Below are 16,930 nucleotides of genomic sequence, written 5' to 3'. Positions count from 1 at the left end.
AGAAAGTTGGCCATCAAACCCTGAGTTCAAGTATTGGAAGATGAAGAGATCACCGTTATTATCCCTCTAGCCGTGTGGAATGGATGTACATGTATATGCAATTTGGACGAGAGTTTGCCTCAGAGCACTCTTATGCAAATCTCATACAATGACGTCAAAGTTCTAAAAGGCAGGCACAAATAATGTGTTTTACGAAGCTTATAAAAACTGGGAGGTCAAAAGTGCACCCGCAAAAATACAACCAAATAACGAGATCTATGTATAAAGGTCTACTGAAACAACATTAAATGTTTTTAAAACTCTATATTATTTTTAATCTGCCACAAAAAAATCCTTTTAAACAATACACTTTGAAGTAATTGCAATCATCATGATTATGTTCACACCTCTCACAATAAAACATGAAAAAGATGAGGGATTTGAATTTGAGTTTTGAAATATCACATCACACACAAAAAAAAACATCCCGGGGGGGGGGGCAGTCAAATATATTGTTGTACACACGCGTGACCAGAAAATCGCGTTCGAAGGGGTCTTTTTCAGTTGGTCCTCACGTGGACTCGTTAAGGGTATCACAAACGCCGATTTTCAAGAAAAATGGTGGTTTTGAAAGACTGGTCAATCGCGGGGTCATACGTATTTAGGGTATGTTTTATTTCCCCAAAGCCTTTTTTAAGACTAGCCAAACGTGTTTATGGTATGTTTTTCCCCCAAGCTTTTCCCCGAGGTCATATTTGGCGACAACTTGTTTAGGGGCCAAAATGTGTAAATAAAGCCCGCAAAAAACTTGTTTAGGGGGTTATATTTTGCGCACAGAGAAAAACTCGTTTAGTTCTTTTTTTTGGAAATTCCTTGGTCACGCGTGTGTACAGCAATATATTTGACTGCCCCCCCCCCCCCGAGAAAACAAAACATGAAATGCTCTACTGGGCCATGTTTTATGCGCAAAATTTTCTTGATCTATCAGACTAATGCACATCGCCATAATACATCAAACTACGTTGTATGAAAATCATTAACAGGTTAATAAAATAAATAAAATATCACAACGTTTCATTTTCATTTGTTTTCAGCATTAGAATTACCAAGTGCATTACGTGCAGGGCAGTGGCGTAATAGGCAACAAAAATTGAGGGGGAAGATAATGCGGATGAAGCAAATTTTTTAAAAGATGCGAACAAAGCGAAGCGAACGAGAACATTTCTTGCCATTCTTGATTAGATAAATCCAATTTATGGTTTGTTTTTAACCTAATATACATATATAAAACATGACATAACATTTCAGTCTTTCCCTTCCTTTTCCTTTCTTTTCTGCTTTTTCTTATTTGGTCTTGAAATTCTTTTTGGCCAAGCCCCCCCCCCCCTCATCTATTCGTCATTTGTACAGGTGTAGGCTTTAATACAAGAATTTCCAAATAGACATTACGAAATTACATGGGAGAAAACAAAATATTTTTTCACTCTGCCCAATTGGTCTAAATGAGTCCAAAGGGGGCATCGTAAAATATAGAATGATCGTCAACGGGTGATCAAAGTTTACAGAAGACACACAAAATGATTGCAAATATACTTTACAACCTTCTACTTCAACTTTGAAAAACTGTTTCGTTCTTATTATAATTCTAAGTGATCTTATTCAAACACTGATGAATTTCCAGCACTGATGTAGACTCTGTATCGAGTTTGTTCTTGAAGGCGACTCAAAATATGATTAGTTGTATTATTCATTTAATAAAAACGTTGAATAATTTGACGGGATACCTGTTGGACGTATCGCCTTTGTGCCTTCGTCAGCTCTGGGTAGTAAGTAATTGCATTTTCTACACCATATTTTCCTGGAAGGGGAAGTCATTCCTACAACTGCTGTAAATGTATTACCCATAATTCCTCGGGCAGCTGTATTGATTCCACTTCCCACTTGAACAATTGGATTATTGAAATGTAAGTAATTGAGATGATGATTTTCTCCTCTGGGATTTGGAAGTAAGACATCCCTTATGGAACAAATACACTGTCACGTGACGTGTTGCTCTGTGGGGGATTCTGTCAATTTCGAATAGTTGCTCTGTGAAAGGGAACATTTTGACAAACACACACACACATTGTATACAGCCATGTGTTTATTTCATAATAGAACTTGAAAAACATCCACGTATCCACAAACACACACCCCCACACACACATACAAACAAAATTATGTTAAGTTTGCAGTAGCCGAGTTCAAAATGACCTCTCATATCCACACAAATCGTGTACGTTTTTTTAAAATCATATTTTGGGGGCATTAATTGTCACGTACTAACAAAGTAATAAAAAAGTATTTCATGAATAGTTTTAGTTCCATTAACGCATGTACTTTTTAGCATACCAGTTTCTCCCATATAGGTATTTCTATGTTAGGCAGTCAACTGAGAGTTTCATTTGAGTGGGTTTATTTTAGCTTTTGATTCAAATGACCTTTCATCTGCGCATGCTCAGATGTTTCTACGGACTGGCTTTGAAGGATTATTTGTTTTATAGAGCACCAAAGTGTGACGTCATCAATTTGCACTGTTTGCATATCAGCATTTTTTAATACCATATCTTGGTAGAGCATGATGGAAACCCCAATTCCAAAATTTGGTGGGAATCGGTTCATAAGGCCCCAAGATATGACCTCATGAAGTCAGTGTATTACTGACCTGGTTCCTAACATTTAGAAACAAGCCAATTTCAATTAGGCTAATTCTATATTCATAGGTCCCAATGGACCGATTCCCATCAACTTTTGTTTAATAGTTGGGTTTTCTTTATCATGCTTTTACCAAAATATGGTATAAAAATGTTGAAATGCTAGGTTTCCTGTGACGACATCACTTCGGGACTCTATTAAAGCTCTATTCATCAGCAACTCACCAACGACTTGGGAAATTTATTTTGACTTGTTCAATGTGAGCCATATTTTATATTGATAAATTATAAAGTATCATCATTCAGAACTTATTACGTTCTATTGCATTGATATGAGCTATGTATCCACATATATTCCTTTTATGTTGAGTCTGCCCACTCGATACGTCTTGTTGTGCTCCTCTATCTGCACGCATGTGTCTAAAAGAAACGTAGATGGCGCTGCATTTTCCAACCTTGGCAATCTTTGTGTACCTGTACAATTGCTCTCTGAACATCATTGTCAGTTTTGCCTGCCGTTAACAGCAATGATATTCACTTCGGTTAGATAAAATACCTTTTAGCTAAACGACATTAATAAGGCTATAACGATTTCCTTCTCAAAGCTGCATTGGAATTCTTATCTTTAAATAACCGATAAGGACGTTATGTAAAAACGGCCAAGAAACAGCCAGACTGAAATAAATATATAATTTCTAGAGGGGGATAGATAGAGAGAAAGGGGTGAAGTAGAGAGGGGTATGGAATCAGAGAGAGAGAAAGGGGGAAAGAGAGAGAGATGAGATAGAAAAGCACGGATTCAGAGGGATAGAAGAGGAGAAAGGGAGAGAAAAAAAAAAGAAAGAGGAATGGATGACGTTGGCCAAGCTTATATACCCTTGTTGTTATTCACTTTGCCTTCCGTTTGTGCTACTTTGCATTTTTATATTATCCAAAATATTGTGATAATTCATTTTCCACGAAAATCATAATGAAGATTTTTTTCGTTGACTAATATCAAACGTAAATGAGAACAATTTAGTTCAAGCGAAACAATCACCAAAAAATAGAAAATGAAGGGTGGTTTTTATACTGATAAAACAGAGCTGGTTAAAAAACACAAATATCTTTAGGGTAGTGAGATTTCGTTTCATTCCCACTTGACGAGAGCTCACATTTCTTTTTCAAATAAATCATTTATCTCTAAAACAGATCTCCATTTCAATTAATATTTAATACATTCAATTGAAAAGTTCACTCCTCCACCCATACCCGGTGGATTTTTGATATATTATCGACGGATCGCATTTAATTTGAATTTCATTGCTCCAACTGAGTGAAAGGGACAATTTGATGGTTTTTGCAATGTTGCTTTAAAGGGGAAGTTCACCCTTAAGAAAATTTTGTTGTAAAAATAGCAGATAAAATAGTAAAAAATATTGGTGAAGGTTTGAGGAAAATCAGTTAAAGAGTAAGAAAGTTATTAGAGTTAAAAGTTTTGGATTTGTGACGTCATAAACGAGCAGCTGCCCCATGTGTTATGTAATATAAAATGCATGAATTTCAAATTTTGTAAGGTTCCTGATGACTTAATTTTGTTTTCTATTCATGATCGGGTGTGAAATGATTTGTCTATTGATATACAAAAGGTACAGTAAAAACCATTTTCAATTTTCTAAGAAAATGACATTCATTGATTTTTTTACCATTCGCTATGTATAGGGATACTGCTCGCATATGACATGTACATGTACGTCACAAATCAAATAATTGAAATTCTAATAACTTTTTAATTATTTGATGAATTTTTCTCAAACCTTCGGCAATATTTTGAATTATGTTGTCTGCTACTTTTACAATAAACTTTTTGTCAGGGTGAACTTCCCCTTTAAAGGGAATACTGACAGACCATGGTGACGCCAGATTATTTTGGTAGAGAGAGGGCAAGTCGACCTAATGGTGACGTCATTTATTCCGAAGTGAATGGTAGAGGTATTAAGACATCATAAAACGTACGCCCCTCTTTTTGATAGTTTTTTCACTTTCTTCTTTTTCTCTCAATGACCTTTTTGTTGTTTTATCTCCTATTTTCGTGTGCGAAGGGGTGCACACATGTCCCCCGTATCTCAATCCCTGTCCTTCGAAGGTAAGAGAATATTGAACAAAACAACTTATTTTGTCTTTAGTTCAATTCGTATCTGTTTTTACTGCAAATGTAGTTATCACTTTAATTCGGAAGCGTCTAAATTGCCGATTTATTACACTCTCGAGTGCACTAATACCTCCTTCCCAGAGCACAGTAAAATATGGGATGAATAATTCATTTATTTACAACAATCGTGACGATGCCCTAATGAATAGAAGTAGATATACGCATGAAGTTCAGTAAAATCATGAAAACTCTGTGGCAATTCACAGCAATAATATCTCTTTAGCTCAACGGGATACTTATCGATATTTTGGTTGGATAAAACGATAAGATTGAGCCTGGAGTGACTGAAAAACGATCCCTGATTTTATTAAGCAAAGTATTTGAGTTCATTCAGGACTCTTTCAGGAATACACTACCACGCCCAGACAATGCTAGTTATGCCAGGTGATAATTAGAACAACACAAGATAAGAATCAAAACTGTTGTTATTTTAAAACGAACATGGTCGATTCTTTTTAAACACCTATTTGGTACTAGCTTAAATCCAAAATGCCGTTGTTTCTGTTGAGATCATGTATAGATGTGCACAGGAAGAGTTTTTGCAGTGTATAATCAATGGAGAAGAATAAGAGTAGTCATAATATTACTCAGGATCATGTCTAACAAAGAGTGAAAAATACATTAACCGGTTTTTCCTTTTCCCTACAGGTTCCGCCGTAAAGAAGATGGATGAATTTGACAACCACACCGAGCCTTACGAAGACCCTTATGTGTCTGGTCCGATTCGGAAAATTATTCTTGGAACGTTCATTCCCCTCTTCCCTCTGACAATATGCGGCAACTGTCTCGTCATTTGCGTCATAATCCGCAATCGAAGCATGCGAACCGTCACGAACTTCTTCCTGGCGAATCTGGCCGTTGCTGACCTGATGGTAGCCATCTTCTGCATCATCCCCCAGATGATGTGGTTTGTGTCGCCGACGTGGTCTCTGGGCGCAGTGATGTGTAAACTGCATAAATACATGTTAGGTGTGACGACCAATGCATCTATCTTCATCATGATGGCGATATCGGGGGAACGTTTTGTTGCCATTATTTACCCTTTGAGGATCCGTCGGGTTCTGACGATAGGAAGACTGTCCTGCATCCTTTGCTTTCTCTGGCTTCTTAGTTTTCTATTGAGCATTCCCTCGTTCCAATTCTTCGATGAATCAACCGATTCCAATGGAACCAAGCAGTGTGGGGTGAGCCTCAACATATCCAGCTACCAAGTCCGCGTCCACAACATATTTAACTTTAATTTTTGCTACTTGTTGCCACTGTTTGTAATGATGTTTTTCTACGCGAGGATCATCGTCAGTTTATGGTTACGTGGACGAGCAGTTTACTACCGCACCTCGAGGCACGGTGAGAAGACATCGACTCCTCCGGCTGCGGTGGAGATGGAGGTACGCATGCACACTGGCGGGAGTATAAAAACACACCCACATCGGCACCACCATCATCACCATTCCCATGCTCATTCCAGTGAAAGCAAGAAGATTGCGAATGAACAGTGTAATGGAAAAAGCGAGGCCAAAGCAGTCCAAGACCACACCGAGCAAGCGGAAGATGCCGGTTCGCTAAAGATAGGACCTTTCTTTGTCGACTACCCTCCGTCGTCCCCTCGTCGTAACCCCGATGCGTTCAAGGGTTCAAAGTCTTGCGAGAACATGTTCCTACTTGGTGGAGGTGAAAAGGCTCGTGGACCCCATGCTGAACTTGCACGTACTAAGTCTCAATCGACGGGAGCAATTGATCATTATCATCAGCAGTTTTGCAAAGCCCTGAATTCGGAGGACCAAGAAGAAGAAATTGAGCTTGATGTTTCTGTCCATGCGACATTTATCAATGAAGTAATGAAAAACGGTAGCGCCGTCCCTGTAAAATATATTAATAAGCCCATTGAAGAACATTCGAAAGAAAATAAACATATCTATTCCAAACCTCGACCCATCAGACAAAGAAGCTCCGGGAAAATACCCGTTAAAAATGGATACGAGTTCCTTTCGACAATTGAAGATGATGAACATCTGACTGAAACACCAGCTACAACAACAAAAACAGACCCCGTCGAGCAACCAAATACTTCTGAATCTCCTCAACGGCCAAATACTTTTCCTAACGCTCTAAAGCGATGCGCAAAGAAAGCCCATACGAGACTGGCTGAATTTACCAGGCGACCTACGGTCTTAGTAGAAATGGTTCCAGCGGATAATCACAGCACGAACTCGAGGACACCTAATCGACCTAAAAAGATTTCCAAATCAACGATCGCTACGCGTAAGAAAGTCATCCGGATGTTGGTGGTGTTGGTAGTGGCCTTTGGTGTCTGCCTCTTCCCAATGGAACTTCTTTCACTGTGGACTGTTGTAGGGACTTTCCCGTACTTCTCAAAATTCGGGATCCTCTTCGTGCCGTTCACCTACCTCGCCTACTTCTTCAATAGTGCGTTGAACCCATTCCTCTACGCGCTTTTATCCGACAACTTTCGCATGCGCATGCGAGAAACACTGGACTTTCGTGGCTCATCGAGACGTGCGCGCTGGATGCGCACGCAAACGAGGTTGAGATCATTGACCTCCGAAGGAACGGACAATGACTGGGTCGCTTAATGGACGATGCCAAGCGAATGTCCTACAGTGAACATTCTACAGCATGCCTAGAGAAAAGGAAGGATCTAAGCTGTTTGGGGGTGATTCTACTGATTCGGTACCATTTTTAAAAATAAAGCATTCAACAGCTTTAGATCTTAGACTAAAGATGTATGATGCACAAGGCATAATAAACAAAATGGATGTATAAAAACAGTGAGCCAAACTTGGCCTTCCAGCCAACGAGCGCTTGCTAATTAATCATGAACTCTGTAATGATATAATTGATGAATTTAGAGTTGTTTCAAAATTGCCTTGATAAATGGTAAATATTATTTCTTTAAATATATATTTTGTACACATTTGGAGGTTGAAAGTTCAGTTGATCTGACACGAGGCATATAGGGCCTTGTAACATGTTGTGTATGTCTTCCTAAGACAATAAGACTTACGAAAAAAAAACAGAATTACTTCAATATCTGTTAAAGAAATATGACAGGGCTTGGAATACACACATGACTTTAAGGTGACGTAAAGGGAGGTGCAAAATATAAAGGGATTACCGTATGCCTAGAAATTTCTACAGAACACAAGCAGTGTGTGGGCAAATTTGGATTGCAAATGTATGATTCTATTCTAGTCAAAAGTGATACAAAGTCAGGCAAGAACGACATGTGTGTATCATACTCCAATCGTTTTAGGTCATGATTTAATGTATAAAACAACCCTGATGATAAAACGTTTAAACATTTTACATATCATACGGTACGGAGATTTCCGGGCGCATTCGGATAACTTTTGGTACCTACTAATGAACAGACTTGAAACACTTAAACGTTTGATCTCCAATTTTACTGCTGAGAAGATGGTTTGAGAGACATTTTGAAAGCTATTTTGACATAGACTTGATAATGATGAATATATGCATGAAAATGAAATAGGTGATTTAGCGGTTGCGACTCTCGCCTTGAAATCAGTGGGTCGCGTGAGCAGCCTTTGGCAAGGCGTTAAACCAAGCCTTGCCACTCTGCACCAAATGCGAAATCCTATATGTGCCTCGCCTCCTCAAATCCAACAACGCGTCGCCAGGGAAGGTTCTCTGTGAATAGCAAACATAATATTTTGGTCTTCGAAATATTGAAAATACAAAATTTTCTTATATAAAAGAGTATTTTTTCTCCACACTCCAAAAATTGAAGTTGAAATTATACAGAAGGCAAGGTATCAGAGTTTTTATAACACGATGTTTTGCAAACTGTATGGAAGGAAGTTTCATTGAGATTGCTCACGATGTGCACATCTCATGCTTCATTGAACCCCGGACTTCAAACATTGCTTTCTCCTTAATTCCTTGAAACTCTCACTTATTTCTTTTTTATTTAATGTAGTACTTTGAATATTATTAATGATAAATTTATATTTATATTGTAGAGCTTAATATAGGATGTCCTTTTCAGGCCCCAAAAAACCATCAAAAAACCACTTTGAGCTACGTACTGTTGGATTGGGGAGGCAGGTAGACATATGCCTTGTAGTATGCCTTGTAATAAAGTTTGAAATTCTCAATGGAACGCTCCCCAGGGAGCGGAGAAAGTGTATACAATGAATGTGGGCATGTCAGGATTTGATGACCGGGGTGATAACGAGAGATATAGCTTGAAATGCGTTGTTCCACTGATGCTCAAACACACCAACTGAACTAAAGTAAAACCGATCGATGGTTTGACATTCGAAATGACGTAAATCCTTTGATCGGCCTAGAGTTGGTGTCGTTGATGTGACTGTGACATTTCTATAGTCGTCTTATCTTACATGACTACTATCAATAAGGTCCTTCCATGTGGTCTCGCCATGCATGTACACTGCAAAAACTCCGGTGTTGATTTAACACCAGCCCGGAATCTATATGTCCACACCAGAGAAGTGTTAAACAACACCAGTTTAGTTTTGGTCTAACACCAGATATGTGTTTATACAACACCAGTTAGTATTAAAACAGCATCGGATTGATTCCATACTGGTATTGTTTCAATACTTCTCTGGTGTGGACATCTAGATTCCAGGCTGGTGTTAAATCAACACCGGAGATTTTTCTTGCAGTGGATGTGTACCATCATGAGGTATTTCATTTACTAAACTCAATTCTAGGGAACCTTTCAATTAATAGCAGTAAGGATACAATTCTCAAATTCCCAAACACGATAAAAGGAAATTATAAACCCTATATTTTTTCAGTAATTGGCGAGTTACATGACTGTGAAAATACTTGAATCTTTCCAATTAGATTAAGATAACTCTATACAATATCAATCTTTTTTTATTTTATTCAATTTATCCGATTCCATTGTGCATTGGAGTGTTGCTAGAAAATTCGAATATGTTTAAAGATGAACCCAAGGATGTTGAAATATGTCACCAGTGCTCTGTAACACGATGAGCATATTGAGAATAATATTAACACGTTTAAAGGGAGAATGCCTTTTACATAAGTTGCCAATGTGATCAGACGAATATAAACGTACTTGTACATGTTCATTGCACTATTTAGTACTCCTGGGGGTGTTTCACAAAGATTTAAGTATGACTCAGAGTCGCACTTAAATGCCGAGTTGCGTACGGTATGAAAGGCTTGACCGCATTGGTCAGATCGTGCCGTGAGGACGCGCTTTACTGCGTATCTATCAATAAGATCGCGCGTTGCATATCATGTACGCGTCGGCATTTAAGTGCGACTTAAGTCATACTTAAATCTTTGTGAAACACCCCCAACTGCTTTCATGATAACCTGGTGGGTGTTTCATAAAGCTGTTCGTAAGTTAAGAGCGACTTTAAGAACTACTGGTGATCCTTTCTTGTGGTAAATGGTATATTCATTGGCTATGGTTTAGCGCGTGAGAAAGATTCACTATTCGTTCTTAAAGTTGCTCTTATCTTACGAACAGCTTTATGAAACGGCCCCCAGGAACATGCGATGTTTAGTATGTAGATTTATCTATCTTAACGGTAGCTTCAACGACTGCATTCAAAGACCATTTACCTCGACTTAGACTATCCATATACATGACGTTGAAACTTGCAATTGATATAACTATGAGGCGCATTTTAGTTATGTCTATAAAGCTTTATTCTGTGTGAACTGCATAAAATAAATAGGCCTGTAATGTCAATTTTGCACCCTTTGAATTAATATTTTTCGTTGATGAAGAATATTTTTGTAAGACGATCTACTTTCCAACTGTCTATTCTAAGGCTTAACCAGACCTTTTTTTTACCGACTGACTAATTTTATGACAGACTCCTGGACGCGAAATATCCACCCATATCGACTTGATATTTTGATAACCTCTTTATCGCTTTATATATGTAAAACTATTTTTTTCAAAAGACATTTAATCGAGACCGGACCCGGCCCGACTTCCGACTTGATTCAAACAATTTGACATCGACGGGTGGGCATTTGACACCAAGTCCGATGGTATAATAATAATAAATCATAGTGATACAGAGTATTTTTAAAGCGCCAAATCCACATTGATTATGTGCTTAAGGCGCTAAATATGATAAGCTATCAGTGGTTCTCTGCAGTAATGAAAGACTGAAGTGAATGTTAATATTAGTATTTTGGTCAGGATATCATTGCACGAATGTTAATTGTGCGTATTTATTTCTTATATTCATTTATTCTAGCAATGTGGAAACAAATTCGGCTAAGAAAAATAAGATATATTGAAAGACCGACCCTACCCAACCCAACTGCAATGAGACGTGATATTTAATGTTGGTCATTATAAAACAATAAATAAATAAATAAGTGAATAAGTAAGTAAATGAATGAATAAATAAATGAAGAAATAAATTAGTAAATAGATATAAATAAGTAAATAAAGGAATGAATGAATAAATAAATAAATAAGTAAATGAAAAAAAAAAAATAAATAAATAAATAATTGTGGGGTGGACTGCTCCTTGACCCACAATGATTTAACCGAATACTGTTGCAAATAATGTGATATTAGAAGACAACCTGAGCACATCAGCAGTATTGGTACAATTGCAAAACAAACAAAAATCTTAAAACAGCACTACATATATCCAATAAGGACCTGAGTAACCTGAAAACCGCTGAACGATACTTTTACATGAAGCTATCAGAGAATCTTCAACTCTTGGAAAATTCCACCTGAACAAAAAAATGTTCAAAGTCCATTCTTTGAAACACGGTGATCTTAACCTTTAACGCCATTAATAATGACTCATTTGAGTAATCAAGCATAGACTTTGACTTGACTTTTAGACTTAGCTAACAACTGCTGAAAAGGCGCAGACTGCATACATGATTCCATACATCAGTGAATACGTTGAATTTTTCAACTTATTCTTTGTAAAAAAAAATGAAATTTTCATTTGTGTAGAATAATGAGCGGTCTCTTTTCATAAAATCCGTTATTATTCAAAATACCCGACCTGTTTAAAATCATTTTAAACTCTGTTTGCCCCTTCCATCCTTCAGAATTGTGTTTTTCTTTATTCACTAAAACCTAGGATGACACCGGAACCGAATCAGCTACGAATCCATCCGAATACACGTTTTCGGATGGCTTCGGGAGTATTCTGTTCTCCTCCGCGAATGCGAAAATCTTTGGGAGGGATTCTGGAACATTCTAATCCACCATTCAAATCAGTCCACATTCGGGCAGAATCGGTACAAATTTATTTGGGAGAATTCAGTTTTGTAGTAAGCCTAGCTTAAAAGGAGAGTTCCCAGTTTTCAGTGATACCTTATTTGGAAACAACGCGGTATTCGTAATAACGACGATAGAGAGATAAAATAGACCAATATAAAATATGGACAAGGTAAACCTCACATAACCCTAACATACTGTACAGTAACTCGGCCGACTTGCCTTTCATTGTTCTCGCATACTTGTTATAAACTTGGTAACATTACTCAACGAGTAATTCTGTCTAACATAGCGATTATACGCGCGACAAAGACGGACAGACTTGCGACGAAGATCGACTTTCACAACATACTGCGACTTATAAGTTCAGATATTTTATCCCGCATTTTGTCCAGTGCTTATCCCGCTTTTGGTTCTAGCCAACTCTACTCTGCTTAATTCTCATACCAGAACACATTATTTAAATCTTCCCGAAACATGGCGTGCTTTCGAAAACCAGGAGAATATGAAGCCCCTTTTACAATTGGTGGTGCTACTGCTTACAAACGTTGATACTGTATGCAACATATATTGTGGCACAATAATCTCAAACGATCGCAAGGGCGACTGTGAAATCCTTTTTAGGGAATTAAAAACTATTTCAACCTTTTAAATGAACTTGCGTAGTAGTTGTCCCAAAGCAATTATTATTTGTGCAATGTGGATAAATGGCCGTGCCCGAAGGTAAATTGGTATATGATGATTCGAACCAATGGACTACATATTTTCTGTTGACTGATGAACCCATGAAATAATGATAATAATAATGATATTATTATTAATAATAATAATATTAATAATAATTATAACTGGATTTATAAAGCGCTTTTTTGCATGAGGATACAGAGCGCTGCTATTATTACCCCGGCTCGAGCTACCATCCCCGGCGCTCAGTGCATTCAAGAAAATAATCCTCCCGGGTACATATTCACCTCACCTGGGTCGAGTGCAGCACATTGTGAATGCATTTCTTGCTAAAACAAAACACACCATGGCTAGGATTCGAACCCATGACCCTCTGTTTAAAAGGTGTGAGCCAGAACCACTAGACCACGCCCCCACGACAACTTTACTGTGGGCTTATCCAATTAGAAATACCAGGACCAACTACGATATTTAACGGGACCTAACAAAATCACTCGCAAAATGTTGCTTTAACTTGCTTAACGTGACATCTTTTCTTTTACACTGTCTTCTGTTTCACCATTGCAATTGAAATGTTTACAAACAGTACATAGTGTTTATATCATTACATGTAAATAAAGAGAAGGGCATCTAATAAATATTTAAAGAGGAAAACGTGAATTTTCTCTTTGTTTCTTATGTAGAAGAGTGTTGAGTGTAATTCACCCTTTACTGATTTTTTTCTCCGTATATGTCATTATTTTGTTGTGATGTGTTAAGGAAATTACACATTCTGTCACGTCTGTGACGCCCAATCAAGCGCTCCCATAAGAAGAGGAATATGACGAAATGATAAAAAAAGGAGTGGGTATAATTTTGTGGTGACTAATGTTGTGGGGGGGGGTTGGCTCAAAATTTATTCTTTTATCCAATTGCATTCATCAATACCTTATTTTCAAAGAAGAAGTCTACCCCAACAAAAAGTTTCTATGAATAAAAAGAGAAAAAAATCAACAAGCAAAACGCTGAAAAGTTCACTAAAATCGGACGTAAAATAAGAAAGCTATGGCATTTTAAGGTTTCGCTTAGTTTCACAAAACAGTTATATGCACATCCTGGACGGTATGCAAATGAGGAGACTGATGACATCATCCACTCACTATTTCTTTTGTATGTTACATGAAATATGAAATATTCTAATTTTCTCCTCATTGTCAAGTGAAATAACGATTAAATTCCCCTGAACATGCGGAATCAGCATTGTTTAATACTATATACAGTATATGATTCGATCAAGTTGGCCCTTATTTTCAAGTCTTTACAAAATGAAATACTGTATAATTCAAACAATACAAAACGACAGAAATAATGAGTGATGAAAGTCATCGTCTCATTCACATATTACTGTTGTGCGAAAAATATGCAAAACGTTTATATCTTTTTATTTTACATCCGATTTTGATGAAATTTTCCGCATTAAGTTGGTTTGATTTTTCTCTATTTATTCAAATCAACATTTTTCTGGGGTGGATTGGACCTTTTAATATTGAATTTGGTTGTTGAACATAGAAAAAATGAATGATCTGGCAAACTAAATGGGTTATCATTACCTAGTAGAACAGTGCATGGGCCTTGAACAACGCTAGGGGTCTGTAACAATTAATTGATTCACATCTGCTTCAGGTCAACATTAAGTGACTTTACGACATCCCTAATCTGACGGAAGGTGCTGATTTAAATCATAAATATGTAACTCATCCCGTTGAAAGCTGTCAGTTCAGAAATTTCAGATCTGCCAAATTCACCATGAACTAGATTAATGGTTGTCGGTTCGAATTATAAGTGTGTAACGTGGTAGCCTGGAGGCGACATCCAGGTGGATGTCAGTAGAATGATTAATGACATCTCGTCTTAAAATCAATACAGTACGCTGGAAAAGGATCATCAGCATCGGCGTTCATAAGATGAATGGATCTAGGTGACAGATTTGGATTAAAAAACAATTTGTATTTAGGCCATGAAAGTACTTGTACATGACAAAGTGACAAAACAGTGGCATGCTCATTGCTTGCCATGGGTTTAAATTTCCATTGGTAATTGACCTAAAAGTATGATTTTAGAACGAAATGGCTTTAATCCTTTACGTCAGATGCCTAAATTGGCCTTGTCAATTGTATCAGTCACGTAGTCTCCAGATGTCGATGAACATGTTTGTATTTGTATAGCTTTGACGATATGGTTTACCATAAAGAACAAAATAAAGGAAATCCCAATACTATTGTGTTACGATACTGCAACAAATAACAATCAAGATGTAATTTAAATTTCCCTTTTTTTATTACAGGAAATAATTATACATAAATAAAACAAATAATGATCTAACATAAATCTCTTGAAGTGTCTGATGTACAATCCAGGGTTATAGTTCACTGTTATAGTCCAATATATATATATTCCAGGTAGGCTGGGAAGATTCCTTATTGATGATGGCGATGATGAAACTGATGTTGAAGTCCGATGAATAATAAAAGTCACTGTAACGAGTTGAAATGTCCTAGCAAGGCTGAGGTGAAGACGATGTTGATGATGATTAACAGTTAATTTCAGCAATCCATGGGTTGAAACGTGTTCATTGAACAGGTTGATGTTGTTGATGAGAACTGATAATTTCTCTCTCAAAATAACTGCAAACAGTTCATTGATGGTGGGCATAAACTGCTCTGATCTGATCTGGTGAAGTGATCTCATATGATGTGATGTGATCTCCTGCTCTCATATGATGTGATGATCATCTTGAAAAATCTGCAGCTTTATACTAATTACAAGTGTTCTAGATCATTCTCAAATTTCAACTAATCTACAAGCTTCTAGAATTCACTCTTCTGGAAGCTTCTTTATTTCTAAAACATTCTTGAATGACCTCATTGAAATCAACATGGGTAAACAAAATACCTAAGCCTATTCATTTCCACTACCAATACAATTCTATTGTTTGGCTTTTCCCTATTCAACAATAAAACTCCTTGGCCTTTAAATAGGTAAGGCCTGCATAATAAAAAGACATTCTGGAAAGTTCTTTACAAACATGCTGTGGAATGTACTTGATCATTCTAGGCTATTCTTAAAGAGGAAATAACTAATAGATTAATGTAACTGCTTTCACAATTCTTCTACAATTATTCTTATATATAACACCTCCCCCACCGGGGAAAAGAAAGCTTTACCGTAGTAAAGGTTTCTTTAACATGTTTAAGATTACTTTTTTTCTTTTAACTGCTCAAAGTCATCTTGATAAATCATTTACAGTTATCGTGTACAAAGATATAGTACTTAACGAACATGTTAAAATAAATGAACATCAAAGATGTTTTCTTCAAATGACACACTTGGTCAAAATCATGAATAATTTCACTTTTTATACTCTTGATAGAGCATCAGCAATTACATTATTCTTTCCCTTTATGTGTACAATTTTCAAAGGGAATGGTTGGAGCATTAGGCTCCATCTATACAGTCTTTGATTCTTTGTGTTAAATTTCTCCAAAAACACAAGAGGATTGTGATCTGTATAGACTGTAATCTCTCCATTGGTTAGATACACCTCAAACTGCTGAAGGGCTAGTACGAGACTCAGGGCCTCTTTTTCAATAGTTGAGTATTTCTTTTGAAACCGATTGAGTTTCTTAGAGAAGTAGCACACTGGTTTTTCGATGCCTTCTTCATCTTCTTGGAGCAATACTGCTCCTACTCCAACATCACATGCATCAATAGCTACTTTGAATGGCTTTGTGAAGTTTGGAGCTGCCAAAACAGGCTCATTCACTAAAATGGCCTTTAATTTCTCAAATGATCTTTGACATTCGTCAGACCAAACATACTTCACTTTTGCCTTCAGCAGGTTTGTCAGAGGACTAACCACTGTACTGAAATTTGGAACAAATTTCCTTTAGAAGCCACTCATACCTAAGAATCTGAGCAATTCTTTCTTAGTTGTGGGAATTGGGAAGTCTAAGATAGCTTGTATCTTGGCTTCTCTTGGTAGCACTTGCCCTTGACCAACCACATGACCAAGATATGTGACCTTTGCCTTGGCAAATTCACTCTTCATCAGATTCACTACTAGATTGGCTTTGTCCAGCCTGTCAAACA

General features: G+C 37.2%; 1 protein-coding gene across 1 annotated transcript in view; it reads left to right on the top strand.

Moving 5' to 3' along the window:
• The window catches only part of LOC121431366 (trissin receptor-like), a 31,160-nt gene extending 21,827 nt beyond the window's left edge, over positions 1-9,333 (top strand). The window contains exon 2 of the mRNA XM_041628905.1: positions 5,512-9,333. Within this exon, the coding sequence (XP_041484839.1) occupies positions 5,529-7,457 (1,929 nt within the window). The 5' untranslated portion in view covers positions 5,512-5,528 and the 3' untranslated portion in view covers positions 7,458-9,333. The remainder of the gene's footprint in view (positions 1-5,511) is intronic.
• Positions 9,334-16,930: the final 7,597 nt, after the last annotated feature.

This window comes from Lytechinus variegatus, chromosome 17, assembly GCF_018143015.1.
Source record: "Lytechinus variegatus isolate NC3 chromosome 17, Lvar_3.0, whole genome shotgun sequence".
NCBI lineage: Eukaryota > Metazoa > Echinodermata > Echinoidea > Temnopleuroida > Toxopneustidae > Lytechinus > Lytechinus variegatus.
Note: the sequence above shows the minus strand (reverse complement) of the source record. Positions and strands in the feature narration are given on the sequence as shown.